This window comes from Hemitrygon akajei, chromosome 13, assembly GCF_048418815.1.
Source record: "Hemitrygon akajei chromosome 13, sHemAka1.3, whole genome shotgun sequence".
In the NCBI taxonomy this organism is placed as follows: Eukaryota; Metazoa; Chordata; class Chondrichthyes; order Myliobatiformes; family Dasyatidae; genus Hemitrygon; species Hemitrygon akajei.
Genome location: NC_133136.1, coordinates 87,948,720 through 87,964,217, shown reverse-complemented (window position 1 = coordinate 87,964,217; position 15,498 = coordinate 87,948,720). Strand labels below are relative to the sequence as shown.

Here is a 15,498-nt window from a genome sequence, read left to right as displayed (position 1 = left end):
CCCGTTTACTCCCACTCTTTGCTTCCTGTCTGCCAACCAGTTCTCTATCCACATCAATACCATACCCCCAATACTGTGTGCTTTAAGTTTGCACATTAATCTCCTGTGTGGGACCTTGCCAAAAGCCTTTTGAAAATCCAAATATACCACATCCACTGGTTCTCCCCTATCCACTCTACTAGTTACATCTTCAAAAAATTCTATAAGATTCGTCAGACATGATTTTCCTTTCACAAATCCATGCTGACTTTGTCCGATGATTTCACCGCTTTCCAAATGTGCTGTTATCACATCTTTGATAACCGACTCTAGCATTTTCCCCACCACCGATGTCAGACTAACCGGTCTATAATTCCCCGGTTTCTCTCTCCCTCCTTTTTTAAAAAATGGTGTTACAATAGTCACCCTCCAATCCTCAGGAACTAATCCAGAATCTGAGGAGTTTTGAAAAATTATCACTAATGCATCCACTATTTCTTGGGCTACTTCCTTAAGCACTCTGGGATGCAGACCATCTGGCCCTGGGGATTTATCTGCCTTTAATCCCTTCAATTTACCTAACACCACTTCCCTACTAACATGTATTTCCCTCAGCTCCTCCATCTCACTAGACCCTTGGTCCCTTACTATTTCTGGAAGATTATTTATGTCCTCCTTAGTGAAGACAGAACCAAAGTAGTTATTCAATTGGTCTGCCATGTCTTTGTTCCCTATGATCAATTCACCTGTTTCTGACTGTAAAGGACCTACATTTGTCTTGACCAATCTTTTTCTTTTCACGTATCTATAAAAACTTTTACGGTCAGTTTTTATGTTCCCTGCCAGCTTTCTCTCATAATCTTTTTTCCCTTTCCTAATTAAGCCCTTTGTCCTCCTCTGCTGGTCTCTGAATTTCTCCCAGTCCTCAGGTGTGCTGCTTTTTGTTGCTAATTTGTATGTTTCTTCTTTGGACTTGATACTATCCCTAATTTCCCTTGTCAGCCACGGATGCACTACCTTCCCTGGTTTATTCTTTTGCCAAACTGGGATGAACAATTGTTGTAGTTCATCCATGTGATCTTTAAATGCTTAAATAATTATCATGCGAGATGCCTTATCTTCCTGTGAGCTGAAAGCAAGATTTTCTTAGAATTACTCTGTACTTGTAAGATAACCTGGAGCAGAGATAAAGGGTTCTTCAAAAATGGCTGAGTCTTTTCTTTAATTTGTTTTTGTGTGTTTCCTTAGAATGACATCTACGAGTGGTCTCGGGATCACCGGGTACATCACAAATACTCAGAATCCAATGCCGACCCTCACAATGCCACTCGTGGGTTCTTCTTCTCTCATATCGGCTGGCTGTTTGTTCGTAAGCACCCGGACGTGGCAGAAAAAGGAAAGAAGCTGGATGTCAGTGACCTTCTTGCTGATCCTGTTGTTGTGTTCCAGAGAAAGTAAGCACTGGAGGAGTGAGGGAAAACATGGGGAATATATTGCTATAGTTGCTCTGCTAATAATAAGTACTGAAGATTTTTTTTAACCTTTTTAAAGAGATTTCACTCAAGCAATCATAACTGTAATTTGGTGTCTGGGAATTGTGGAGATTTCAAACTATTTTTAAGTTCAGAGTATATTTGCTATCAAAGTATGTGTACAGTATACAACCTTGAGAGAAAAAAGACCGTTTAACACAATGTGCAGGGAATAAAAACCACATCATGCCCATAAAAAAGAAACCATTTTTTAAAAAAAGAGTAAAATAACCCATAAAAAAAGTCATACACCCAATGAGCAATGAAAACATAACAGTAACCACAAGTAAATAGCGTTTCTGAACTGAAGTCCACAGAGAAAGTCCCAAAGTTCAGTGCAGAGCTGAGTAAATGTCTTACCATTTATGATTACTTGCGATTTTCTCCTTCTCTCAGAAATGGGGAACATATGTTGTTAATGGCAGAGTTTTTGGTATTCCTTTTCAAATAACAATGAGTAAGTTGAATTACAAACTTTTAAAAAAAATAAGTGTTCATGCCAATGTTTGCAGTTTAGATTGGGCAGTCTGAGCTATTTGCAACTCAACTGATAAATACACTCACTCAGATTCCATCTCCTGCATTGAGCTCTACAGGTGTGGCGTGATGAGGCCTGAGTGACTGTATCTTACAAATACATATCTTAGTGGTAATGAAACTGATTTTTTTTTTAACATCCTGTGTCATTTCAGAATCAGATTGCCTGTCTACGTTAGCTGAAAATGTCAGCAATTGTGACATGGGAATAACTGGATTTTTTAAAATTTCTACAGTATTTACAAATTTAAAACAGCTATCTGCATTACTTTGCAATAAAAAGATCATTAAATTATTCTCTTTAAGGAAAAAGACAGAGAAAAGATGCTTATTTGTTTATTCTGGAAACTCTGCAGTGTTTGCTGAATTGTGTACATGCCTGTCAGAACAGTGCTCAAAATCATGACTAGTGTCTCCTGTGCTTGCTGCATACTGTTGGAAGTGATCAAATGCTCTATGATCCTCAATAGCATTAAGGAAAAGTTTTTCTTTTATTTTGGTTATCATGTAACAAAGACGTGTGGAACCACTCTTCACCCTATCACTACTGGGAGCAACAGCAGTCTTCTTCGTTCTTTAATTGCCCAGTTCTTATGTGTTGGTTAAACCACCACCTTTGATCTGTTTGCATTATCTCTTGGTTGAATTATCTCCAATTGGGACTGTCCTGAGACATTGCCTTCCTGTCAGATAGCTAGCCTACTTGTTCATATCTAATCTTTGACCATTGATAGCCTCTGAGATGGGACAACTTCAAAACAAGGCTTAATTTGCCCATCAACTGACGTGTTAGCTCTGTTTTTCTCTTTACAGGTGCTGCCTGATCTGAGTATTTCCACCATTCTGTCTTTATTTAGATTTTCCAGCACCAGAGGTTTCTTCTGCTTTTCTAATTCCATCCTCGTCTAACGTCCACATTTCAAATGAAATACTGAGTCATGTTCCTCGTTGGTAATTCAGGCTTACTTTGCTTTTTTTTCCCACCCTTGTTGGGGATAAGTAGCTTGATTCAGATTGGAAAACAAATGTGAGATGTTACATTTCCCCTAAAAACATAGCTATCCAGCATGAAAGCATTAGGTACCTTTTACATAAACTTAAGTGGTGGAGCAGCATGTGACAGGCCTGATAGGTAGATAAATTTACCCTGACTGGTAGTGACATTGTTCACAGTAGTTAGTGGAATATTCACTGTCCCCTTCTCGCAAGAGTGCAGAGAATTCAAAAGATCAAATCAGTCATTGGCAGAGGTGGGGCGGGGGGGAGGTCAATCATTTAACTGCTATATTTGTACTGTTACCAGTTTTAACTGTAGCCACCAGAGGTAACGTAAGGTTGGAGGCTGGTATAAAATAGGCTTGGTGTACAATGGGCAGTAAATCTGACACCATTGCTCAGAGTTAAAATTGTCCTTTCTATTTCTGACTTACTGTAATTTCTCCAATTATGATAAATAAAAATACAGCTGTGATCTTCCTTTCTAGAGTCATGCTTCCAGTTCATCATCAGTTACACTTGTGTCAAACTTGTACTGTAGTTTTTTTGTTATAGTCACCATTCTCACCATTTGTAGAGAAAAAAATGTATCTGTCTAAAGGATTTACATATGTAGATTTAAGCATGTGTTTATCTTGCCAGTTATTAGTGAAGAAAATACAGAGTAGTTATATCTGCTTCCAAATTATTTCCTAATTTCTTTAAATCTCAAATGTCTTTCAAATTATGGACGTTGAATCATTTCATCTGAACTAAAAATCCCAAGGGCGTTAATAAACAGACCTCGCATTTTATATTTATTCCCTTTGTCTTTTGAGACTGACTTGACTCATTAATAAGAAAGGATTGATTATTTAAATTGCTCATGGTCCTGTGTTCCAAAAAACTAAAGCATTCCTTTGGATGTGCAGTGAAAATTCTGTCAAGGTTCCTGTTAATTTTTAATGAGCTGGTTACTTTAAGAATGCAAGTTGTACTTGAATCATATTAAAAGACTTGCATTGCGTTTTGTCTTTCTGCATGTTACTTTTCATAATTCTTAGCTTGGATTTTTAAAGATCCTCAACAACATTGTGTTGCATTGTGAAAAGTGGTATTAGATATGTAACAGTGTTGGTATTTTAAACTGAAACCACAGACCAGAGAAAAGAAGCTCTAAATATTGCAAATTCACCTTCAGGCTTTAAAATGACCTTGATAAGGCATTGCTTGGCAATGGTAATAGTCATGCAGTTTCAAATCTCAGTCTGTTCTTGGTTGGGAATATCAGAATTGGTTTTTGTGCCCTTGACTTAGCAAAAAGACATATAACCAGCCAGGATTCCAGCTGCCAAGTATTATTTGGTGATCATCTATTCAAATGTGGATATCTGCCAAAGATGTGATCAAGTTTAAATGTGATGATTCCTGTGATGAATAGTATGCCAGCATTTGCAATAGTTTTCATCTCTAATAATACATGCTGGCATTAGCTCTTTATCTGACTCACAACAAATTTAAAAGCAGCCTTAATGACGTGCAATTTATTTCTAGAATTCATGGGTTTTGTCTGCTAAAGTTTTACTGTACACTTTTAAGGTAGGGTAAGCTATTGACTAGTGTCCAGATGTGGTGACATAAGATGGTGTAAAGATGTACAGACTCTGAAGATTCCAAATATGATTCTTGTCTATGCTGAAATGTTTGTTCAGGTCAGATTTCAGTGCCTCTCAGGCAAAATTGGTCAGGGTCCTACAGTCATTCTGTGGCTTCAGTAGCTGGATGTTAATGGAGCTGGGCATAATTCAGTGTCCTGGTGCAGTCATTAGGGCTATAAAGGAAAGTCAGTGCTCTAATAAGGGGAAAAAAAAGGAAAGTATACATAAGAAAATTCTCTATTGTGTGTAAGCATGTGTTCATGAAGGGGAAAATCATACAGTATAATAGTGGGTATTCTGTTGATTAGATTGCAGAAAATGAACCATAGGAAAATTAACTTTATACAATAATGAATACTACAAAAGGCTATTTAATTTACAGGAAGTGGTCATCTGGCAATGAATTTACATTGGTGCCAGCTTCAACTGTAGCCTTTTAGATGTAATAGAAGTCGAGAATTTATATGAAATGTTTGATATTCTAAAGTCTTCCACTTGTGGATCCACCTTCTTTCTCTTTCCTCTGCACTTCAGTAGAAGGCAAAATCTAATGATACACAGTAGACAGCAGTTTTGATACTATTGCTCGAATTTAAAATTGTCCGTTAATCCAGTCTTCATTGCTTCTTCGTCCTTTCAGATCGTAAATATGTGTGCTTCTTCACTGAATCCTGCAGAGTTTCCTGTTTGACCTCGTTAATCAACTGTACCTTGTCCATTATCATTTTATGGAAGAAGTTAGTCTGGAATTTGCATTAGAGGGTTCTCACAATGAGCCTCAGAGTTTTGGTGGAATATTGGAAGAAGTCCTTTTTTACACACACAATCTCTAAAGCTATGAGATTCTACCTTGAAAACCAATATGCAATTATATTGGATTTCTGCTTAAGCTGTACTATTTACTTGGGTGTTCCAACTCTGGAGTCGACAAGACCATAAGACATAGGAGCAGAATTAGGCCAATCAGCCCATCGAGTCTGCTTCGCCATTCCATCATGGCTGATCCTGGATTCCACTCAACCCCATACACCTGCCTTCTCGCCATATCCCTTGATGTCCTGGCTGATCAGGAAACGATCAACTTCGGCCATAAATATACCCACGGACTTGGCCTCCACTGCAGTCTGTGGCAGAAAGTTCCACAGATTTACTTCTCTGGTTAAAAGAATTTCTTCTTAACTCTTTTCTAAAGGGTCACCCCCTCAATTTTGAGGCTGTGCCCTCTAGTTCTGGATGCCCCCACCATAGGAAACATGCTCTCCGCATCCACCTTATCTAGTCCTTCCAACATTCTGTAGGTTTCATTGAGATTCTCTCCCCCCAGCCCCCACACCCAGACATACGTTCTTCTAAATTCCAGCAGTCCGTACAGGCCCAAAGCTGCCAAAAGCTCCTTGTACCCTTCATTCCCAGAATCATCCTTGTGAACCTTCTCTGGACTCTCTCCAATGACCACACATCCTTTCTGAGATATGGAGCCAAAACTGTTGACAGTACTCCAAGTGCGGACTGACTAGTGTTTGTAAAGCCTCAGCATTATCTCCTTGCTTTTATATTCTATTCCCCTTGAAATAAATGCCAACATTAAATTTACCTTCTTTATCACAGACTCAACCTGTAAATTAATCTTCTGGGAGTCTTGCATGAGAATTCCCAAGCCCCTCTTCACCTCTGATGTTTGAACCTTCTCCCCATTTAGATAATAGTCTGCACTATTATTCCTTTTAGCAAAATGCATTATCATACATTTCCCAACACTATATTCCATTTGCCATTTTTTTGCCCATACTTCCAATTTGTCTGTCCTGCTGTAATCGCATTGCTTCCTCAGCACTACCTAGCCCTCCACCTATCTTTGTATCATCCACAAAATTTACCACAAAGCCATCAATTTCATTATCTAAATCATTGACAGTGTGAAAAGTAGCAGTCCCAATATTGACCCATGAGGAACACCACTAGTCAGTGGCAGCCAACCAAAAAAGGCCCCTTTTATTCCTACTCACTGCCTCCTGCCATTCTGCTATCCATGCCAGTATCTTTCCTGTAATGCCATAGGATTTTCTCTTGTTAAACAGCCTCGTGTAACAAACAAGTAAATTACATCCACTAACTCTCCTTTGTCCACCCTGCTTGTTACTTCCTCAAAGAACTCTTAACAGATTTTTCAGGCAAGATTTGCCTTTACAGAAACCATGTTGACTTTGACTTATTGTCTCCAAGTACCTCAAAACCTCAACCTTAATAATAGACTCCAACACTTCCCCAATCACTGAGGTTAGGCTAACTGGCCTATAATTTCTTTTGCTTTCCTCCCTTCTTAAAGAGTGGAGTGACATTTGCAATCTTCTAGTCCTCCAGGACTATGCCAGGATCAAGTGATTCTTGAAAGATCGTGATCAATGCATCCATTATCTCTTCAGCAACCTCTCTCAGGACTCAGGGATGTAGTTCATCTGTTCTAGGTGACTATTCTACCTTAAGACTTTTGAGTTTGCTTAGCACTTTTTCCTTTCTAATAGCAATGGCACTTATTTCTGCTCCCTGACACTCATGGACCTCTGGCACACTGTTAGTGGCATCCACAGTGAAGACGGATGCAAAGAACCGATTAAGTTCATCTCCTATTTCTTTGTCCGCCATTACTACTCTCTCTCTTTCAATCTTTTTATTAATATTAATAATATGAACAAAATACAATTGATATATTAATAAAGGGATTACAAACATATGAATTCCCATTGCACATGAAAGAATACATAAGCAATGATTACAGTATAAATGAGTTTTCCCAAAACATGAACCATACAGTATATGTATGAACAAGGTAAATCTATGTATTTCATAATATATGATATTAAAAAAAACAGAAAAAAGGGGGGGGAGTTTGCAAAATTAGCTAAACTACTAATCTAATAGCTAATAAAGAAGAAAAAAGAAGCAATAGAAAAGGAAAAAGAAGGGCTGTTTATAATATCTCACAAGAATACATAATCATCAGTGTTGTCAACTCCGATCCTCTCAACATAAATAAGATTAAAGCTGGAAAATCAAATAAGCTTGGAACAGGGTCATATTACATCATATGAAAATATTGAATAAATGGTCTCCATATCTTTACAAATTTAATAGAAGTATCGAATACACCACTTCTAATTTTTTCTAAATTTAAACATAACATAGTTTGAGAAAACCAGTGAAATACAGTGGGAGGATTAATTTCCTTCCAATTCAACAAAATAGATCTTCTAGCCATCAGAGTGAGAAATGCAATCATTCGACAGGCGGAAGAAGATAAATGAAGTGAGTCCATCGTTGGTAAACCAAAAATTGCGGTAATAGGATGGGGTTGTAAATCGATGTTCAATACCGCAGAGATAATATCAAAAATATCTTTCCAATATTTTTTCAAAAGTGGACATGACCAAAACATATGAGTTAAAGACACGGTTTCAAACTGACATCTATCACAAATAGGATTTATATAAGAATAAAAATGAGCTAATTTATCCTTGGACATATGGGCCCTATGTACGACCTTAAATTGTATTAATGAATGTCTGGCACATATAGATGATGTATTAACTAATTGAAGAATTCTATCCCAATTCTCAATAGGAATAATAAGATTAAGCTCTCTTTCCCAATCATTTTTTGTCTTATAAAGGGGCTCTGAACGTATCTTCATAATTATATTATAAAGTTTTGATATAAGCCCTTTTTGAAAAGGGTTTAATTCAAACAAACTCTCCAAAATATCTGAAGACACAAAATTTGGAAACGTAGGAAGTACCATACTTAAAAAATGCTTAATCTGTAAATATCTAAAAAAAAAATGAAATCTAGGCAAATTATATTTATTAGATAATTGCTCAAAAGACATAAAACAATTGTCCAAAAATAAATCAGAAAATCTTAGTAATCCCTTAGTTTTCCAAGCTGAAAAAGCTTGATCTATAATTGAAGGATGGAAAAAGCAATTAGATACTATAGGAATATTTAAAACGAATTGAGTCAACCCGAAAAATTTCTGAAATTGAAACCATATACGTAAAGTATGTTTAACTATCGGGTTGTCAATTCGTTTCGGCAATTTAGAAAGAGCAAAAGGGAGAGAAGTCCCTAAAATAGAACCCAGAGCATAACCTGGTACCGATTTAATTTCCAAACTCACCCAATGAGGGCCAAAAGATCCATCCCAGTCTTTAAACCAACATAACAAATATCTAATATTAACTGCCCAATAATAAAATCTGAAATTAGGTAATGCCAACCCACCTTCTTTCTTTGTCTTCTGTAAGTATATTTTACCTAACCTGGGATTTTTATTCTGCCATATATATGAGGAAATTTTTGAATCAACATTAGTAAAAAAAGATTTCGGAATAAAAGTTGGTACCGCTTGAAAAATATATAAAAACTTAGGTAAAATAACCATCTTAATAGCATTAATCCTACCTATCAGAGATAAAGATAATGGTGACCACTTAGTAAACAAGCATTTAATCTGATCAATTAAGGGTAAAAAATTAAACCTAAATAATTCTTTATGGTTTTTTGTGATTTTAATCCCTAAGTAAATAAAAGAGTCATTAACTAATTTAAAAGGTAAGTTTCCATAAATTGGGACCTGTCTATTCAAAGGAAACAATTCACTCTTATTAAGATTTAACTTATACCCAGAAAACTCACTAAATTGAGCCATCAATGATAGAACTGCTGGAATAGATTTCTCAGGGTTAGAAATGAATAATAATAAATCATCTGCATACAAAGATAACTTATGAATATCTGTCCCACGATTAATACCTGAAATATCCTTTGATTCTCTGATGGCAATTGCCAAATGTTCTAAAGCAATGTTAAATAGTAATGGGCTAAGAGGACAGCCTTCTCTAGTGCCCCGAAATAAACGAAAAAATGGAGATCTTTGATTATTAGTAAACACCGAGGCTACTGGAGTGTGATAAATCAGTTTAATCCAGGAAATGAATGTCGGACTAAAATTAAACTTCTCCAACGCATAAAATAAGTAAGGCCATTCAACTCTATCAAATGCTTTCTCCGGACATCTAATGAAATAACACATTCTGAAGTGCTATGTGAAGGAATATAAACAATATTCAGTAATCTCCTAACATTGAAAAAAGAATAGTGATTTTTAATAAAACCGGTTTGATCTTCCGAAATAATTTGGGGTAATACCTTCTCCAGCCTGGTTGCCAGTAACTTGGAAAAGATCTAGGACTCTACATTCAATAAAGATATTGGTCTATAGGATGCACAGTCAGCAGGGTCTTTATCTTTCTTCAGTATTAAAGAAATGGAAGCTCTATAAAAAGATTGTGGCAAATTCCCCAATCTAATTGCTTCTTCAAAAACCCTGCATAACCAAGGAGAAAGAGTAGCGGGAAAACATTTTAAAAATTCTACTGTATACCCATCTGGACCTGGTGCTTTCCCAGAATTCATTGAGGAAATAACCCCTTTAATTTCTGCATCCGTAATAGGAGTATCTAATATTGAAAGATCATCGGATGATAATTTTGGAAAATTCAATTTCCCAAGAAAATCACACATGGTATTATGATCCTGAGGGAATTCAGATTGATACAGGGAGGTATAAAAGTCTTGAAATGACTTATTTATCTCATCATGGTTAACTGTCAAATCCCCATTCTGCTGACGAATCTTAGTGATTTGACGTTTAACCAAAACATTCTTCAACTGACTAGCTAACAGTTTACCCGATTTATCACTATGTATATAAAAATCAGATCTGGTTTTCATTAATTGATTTTCAATCGGAGATGTAAGTAATAAACTATGTTCCGTTTGAAGTTCAACCCTTTGTTTGTAAAGCTCCTTACTAGGAGTGATCGAATATTTCTTGTCAATCTCTTTAATTTTATCAACCAATAAAAGAGCTTCCTTCTTAATGCGTTTTCTCAGACCAACAGAGTAAGAGATAATCTGTCCACGTATATACGCTTTAAAAGTGTCCCAAAGTGTTCCGCAAGAAATATCATCCGTGGAATTAGTTGAAAAGAAGAAATCGATCTGTTCCTTCATAAATTTAATAAAGTGAGGATCTTGCAGTAAGGTAGAGTCAAATCGCCATTGTCTAACATTAGAAGCTGTATCCGTAAATTTAATAGAAAGTTTTAATGGAGCATGGTCAGAGATAGCTATAATATCATAATTACAACCAATTACCGATGGAATAAAACAAGAGTCAATAAAAGAATAATCAATTTTCAAATAAGAATGATAAACATGTGAAAAAAAAGAAAACTCTTTGTCGTTAGGATGCCGAAATCTCCAAATATCAAAAACTCCATTATCAGTCAAAAAGGAGTTAATACAAGTGGCCGACTTATTGGGTAAAGTCTGAATAGATATAGATTTGTCCATCAAAGGATTTAAACAACAATTAAAGTCACCACCCATTATTAACTTATATTCATTTAGATTAGGTAAAGAAGTAAATAAGGACTTAAAAAATATCAGGACAATCCACATTTGGAGCATAAACATTAACCATAGCAACCTTTTTATTACAAAGTAAACCCGTAATTAACAAAAATCTACCATTCGGATCCGAAAAGATATCGTGTTGAACAAATGCAATAGAGGAGTCAATAAAAATTGAAACTCTCTTTACTTTGGCATTCGAATTCGAATGATACTGTTGACCCCGCCAAGACCTAAAAAAGCGATATTTGTCCTCCTTCCTCACGAGTTTCTTGTACAAAAATGATATAGTCTTTGGAATACTTTGAAAATCTTCTTTCGTTTAATCGGATGGTTTAAACCATTAGTATTCCAAGACACAAAATTAATGGTCTGAGCCATGCTTCTAAAATCAACCCTTTGGTATAAAAAGGGTTAACCAAATTATAAACTCATGCACCCGGAAGAGGAACAAAAATAAAGAGCGGACCCGGAAGTGATGACATCATAGACATATTTGAAGTTCAAAAACAGCCCAAATGAAAAAACTAAAACAAACTAGTAAAAGAAAAATAAAATTAGAAAACAGACCATCCCCCACCCCCACAAGAAAAAGAAAAAAAGCCAAAATATGGCTAGAAAAAGGAAAAAATGAGACTAATTCTACCCCCATATCAGCGGAAGACCACTCCGTATATAAAGGATATATATATTAAAAAAACCACCCTGACTTTAAAAATTATAATCACTATACTAAAACCACACTTCTTAATATACTTAGTTGTAAAAAAAAAAGAATATAATCACTAAAAGCTTATAAATTGGGTTATAACCCAAACAAATCAAGAAATATTTAAACTATGATAAGCGATGCATTATAGGAAGAAGACGAGAGAAGAAAAAATAACGCCATCTTAAACAAAACCAAGAATATTTTTCCAAAAAACCACCATCTTAATAAAAAAGAATTCACCTTCGAAGGGTTAAAAATACACCTTCGAAGGAACAAAAATAATAGTCAAAAATATAGTATAATGGTTAAAGTGTATAAAACAGAGCGATTAATATAACGAAAACACACTTTAACTTAAATATAAAGTATAGGATAAACCTACACCAATAACCAGAGACTAAATCTGGTTTGAGGAATCAAAAACCATCTTACATGATCGGAATCACTCATTTATTAGAGATTAGTGTCTGTAGCAGTAGGGAAGTTCTCCAGATAACTTCTCGCTTCAGATGTAGAAAGGAAAACCTGGCGTGGAGCATTTGACGGAGAGATTCTAAGCTTCGCAGGGTATAAGAGCGCAGGTTTTAGATTTTTCTCATAACATTCAGACATCAGAGGTTTAAAAAGGAGCCTTTTCTTGATAACTTCAGGACTAAAATCTTCAACCAAACGGAAATAGTAATCTTGAAATTTAACCATTCCAACCCGCCGAGCCACACGAATATGTTGTTCTTTGTTGTGTACATATGAAACCGGACAATTACAACCGACGGTTTAGCTGGAGCACTCGATGATCGACGCCAAATTCTATGTGCTCGGTCAAGTAACGGAGGGTTATCTGGGAAAACTGACGGGAACGCATCTTTTAAAAGTTGAGCAAAATATTTTGAAGGGTCGTCTTTTTCTATGCCGTCTGGGAGACCAAGTATACGTAGGTTCTGTCTTCTGGACCGATTCTCAAAGTCGACACTTTTGGCTTTAAGTGTTTCCACCAATTTAGTGGTCGACATTAAATCCTGTTGCAATTTTTCAATTGTCAAATCTCGTTTCCAAGCGTCTTCTTGCAGAGATGCGATAAGAACTTGCTGCTGTTTAATTACTAAATCCGTCTTAACCATATAATCTTGAAAAGCCTTTATATCTTGTTTAAAAATTTGTTGTAGTTCATCAAATTTTTTATCCAAAACCTCCATAAACAGTTCATAAGTTAATTCAGTGCGTTGCGGATGAGCTTGCTTCTTTCCATTACCGTTCGGGTTGCGCCCCGGTTCTCATCCTTTAAATCTAAGAGCCATTTCTGTTTGCATATCTTCAAAAATTCACAATAAACTCTTAACGATAAGTCCAAAAAAATAGCAAGAATCTTTTGGTGTAGGTAAAAATAAGTTGGATAAGGGTGATCAAAGGTTAAAAAAAGTAAAGGTTATGGAGCGAATCTAAAACAGTACTCACTCCATGAGCGTCTCCCGCTGACCTCCCCCCCCCCATTACTACTCACCATTTTCCATGATGGCATCATTTTCCAGTGGTCCAATATCAACTCTCACCTCCCTTTTACTCTTTATATAACTGAAAAAACTTATGGTAACTTTATATTATTGGGTAGTTTGCCCTCATATTTCAGCTTTTTAAGTTGCCTTTTGTTGGATTTTAAAAGTTTCCCAATCATCCAATTTCATACTCACTTTCGCTACCTTATATGCCCTTTCCTTGGCTTTTTGCAGTTCTTAACTTCCTTTGTCAGCCACGGTTGCCTACCCCTACCATTTGAGAACTTCTTCCTCTGTGCAACATACTGTACCTACCCTGTGCCTTGTGAACTATTCCCAGAAACTTCACCCTTCTCTGCTGTGTCGTCATCCCTGCCAGTATCCTCCTCCAGTCCACCTGGAGAAGTTCCTCTCTCATTCCTCTGTAATTCCCTTTATTCCATTGTGATGCAGATACATGTGAGTTATGCTTCTCCCTCTCAAAATGCAGTATGAATTCAATCATATTATGATCACAGCTTCTTAATAAGATCTGGGTTATTACATCACATCCAATCTAAGATAACCTTTCCGTGAGTAGGCAGAGGCTTATTATTCACCAAAGTTCTCTGGACTCTAGGCAGATCCTGGTAGATTGGAAGAAGGTGAATATCACACCACTGTTCAAAGAAGTGTAACACTGCTAAGGATAATGTAATGCTTTTCTGTGTAATGTTCCACTGCTACGGTTATGGTCTCTCTGTGGCAGGAATGTTTGGGTTATGACTAGAGATAATGGGGCTTTGGAATGCAGAGGGTATCCAATGGGAGAAATGTTCGTTCTTGTGTGTCTGGGAGCTGGGTTTTTCATGGTCCTTTCGTCAGGGAGCGATGGAGAGAGTCAGAAGACCACCGGACAGAGTGGACTGAGGAGCGAGGGTCCAAGGGCCAGCTACGGGAACAAATGAACGAATAGTGAGCTCCAACGATGTGCAATAGACTGTTTCATGAGAATGGGCCCTTTTTTTGTTTCTTTATTAACCATATAGTCAAATTAAGAATTATAAAACTCAATCATTTAATCACATATTGTGTACTGTTTGATATTCTGCAGTGTGGAGTTGTAACCGGGCAACACATCACACAGCATCCACACAAACAAGATTTCTCAGTTTGGTGGGGCCAGAAGTTGTTTTCCCCTAGACGAATATGTGTTGACCAAGGCTGAGGGTTACAGTTGTGGGGGCCACGTTTGAGATTGATTCCGTTGGATGCTGCATGATTGTGTTTCTGTGCTGGTATGGATGCTGCTGGGGTGGAGTGGTGGTGCGCCTCCGCGGGGTTACCAGTAACTAATGTGTGCGTGTTGAGTGGGGTGGATATTCGTACCCTGGATGAATTGTTAATTTGATTTTTGAGTACTGTTAAAGCTGTTGGCAAAGTTGAAATTGTAGCACGGAATTTGATAAAATGGTGGTTGAGATCTTGTTCTAGTTCAGACTAGCATTGACGTAACGGTAGTGGGACTGCCAGTGTCTATCAGTGCCCCAGGTGAGGTGGGACCATGGCCTGTCCATGTGCCAGGAGAAGGGCGGCGTTTCAATTCTGGTGGGCACCAACACCCCTCTTGTGAGGAGTCTCATGGGGGCCTGCAAGGAGAAGGCTGGCAAGAGCTTTCTGGGAACATTGTCTCGTGCACCCAGTGTTTTGGGCTGCTTATGAGGAAGTGCGTGGCTGCATTGGGTTAGATACCGAATTTAGATGAGGGACTGTGTTGTTCACTCAGTCAAAGCCAATGGTGGTACGACCCAGGGAAGTAGTGAGAGTGATGGGGACCCCAACTTCCCGGAGTGCCTGATGGCGAGGCCCTCTTAATGGATGCTCCGGAAGTCCTCGAGGGGGATGCCCCTGGTGCACCTGTTCCCAGTGACAGTAATGTCTAGTGTCCCCTGTAAGACAAGTTGGGGAGAAACTATAGGAAAAAGGGGGAAAGTTGACGGTGAAGATAGAGGTGGTTACCACTTGGCCAAGGCCTCAGACTGTGAGCGCTCTGCGCTTGTTCCTTAGGTTCTGTGGTACATGTTGCCTTTTGCTAACTCCCCATTGATTGAGGGAGAGACTCCCATCCCATCTCCCATTGAGTTAGATGAGGGCGTGCAGAG

At 37.5% G+C, this 15,498-nt stretch overlaps 1 protein-coding gene across 1 annotated transcript in view; it reads left to right on the top strand.

Moving 5' to 3' along the window:
- LOC140738033 (stearoyl-CoA desaturase 5-like) overlaps positions 1-15,498 on the top strand; it is a 107,797-nt gene that overhangs the window by 69,724 nt on the left and 22,575 nt on the right. Inside the window, exon 3 of the mRNA XM_073065012.1 lies at positions 1,228-1,433. Within this exon, the coding sequence (XP_072921113.1) occupies positions 1,228-1,433 (206 nt within the window). The remainder of the gene's footprint in view (positions 1-1,227; positions 1,434-15,498) is intronic.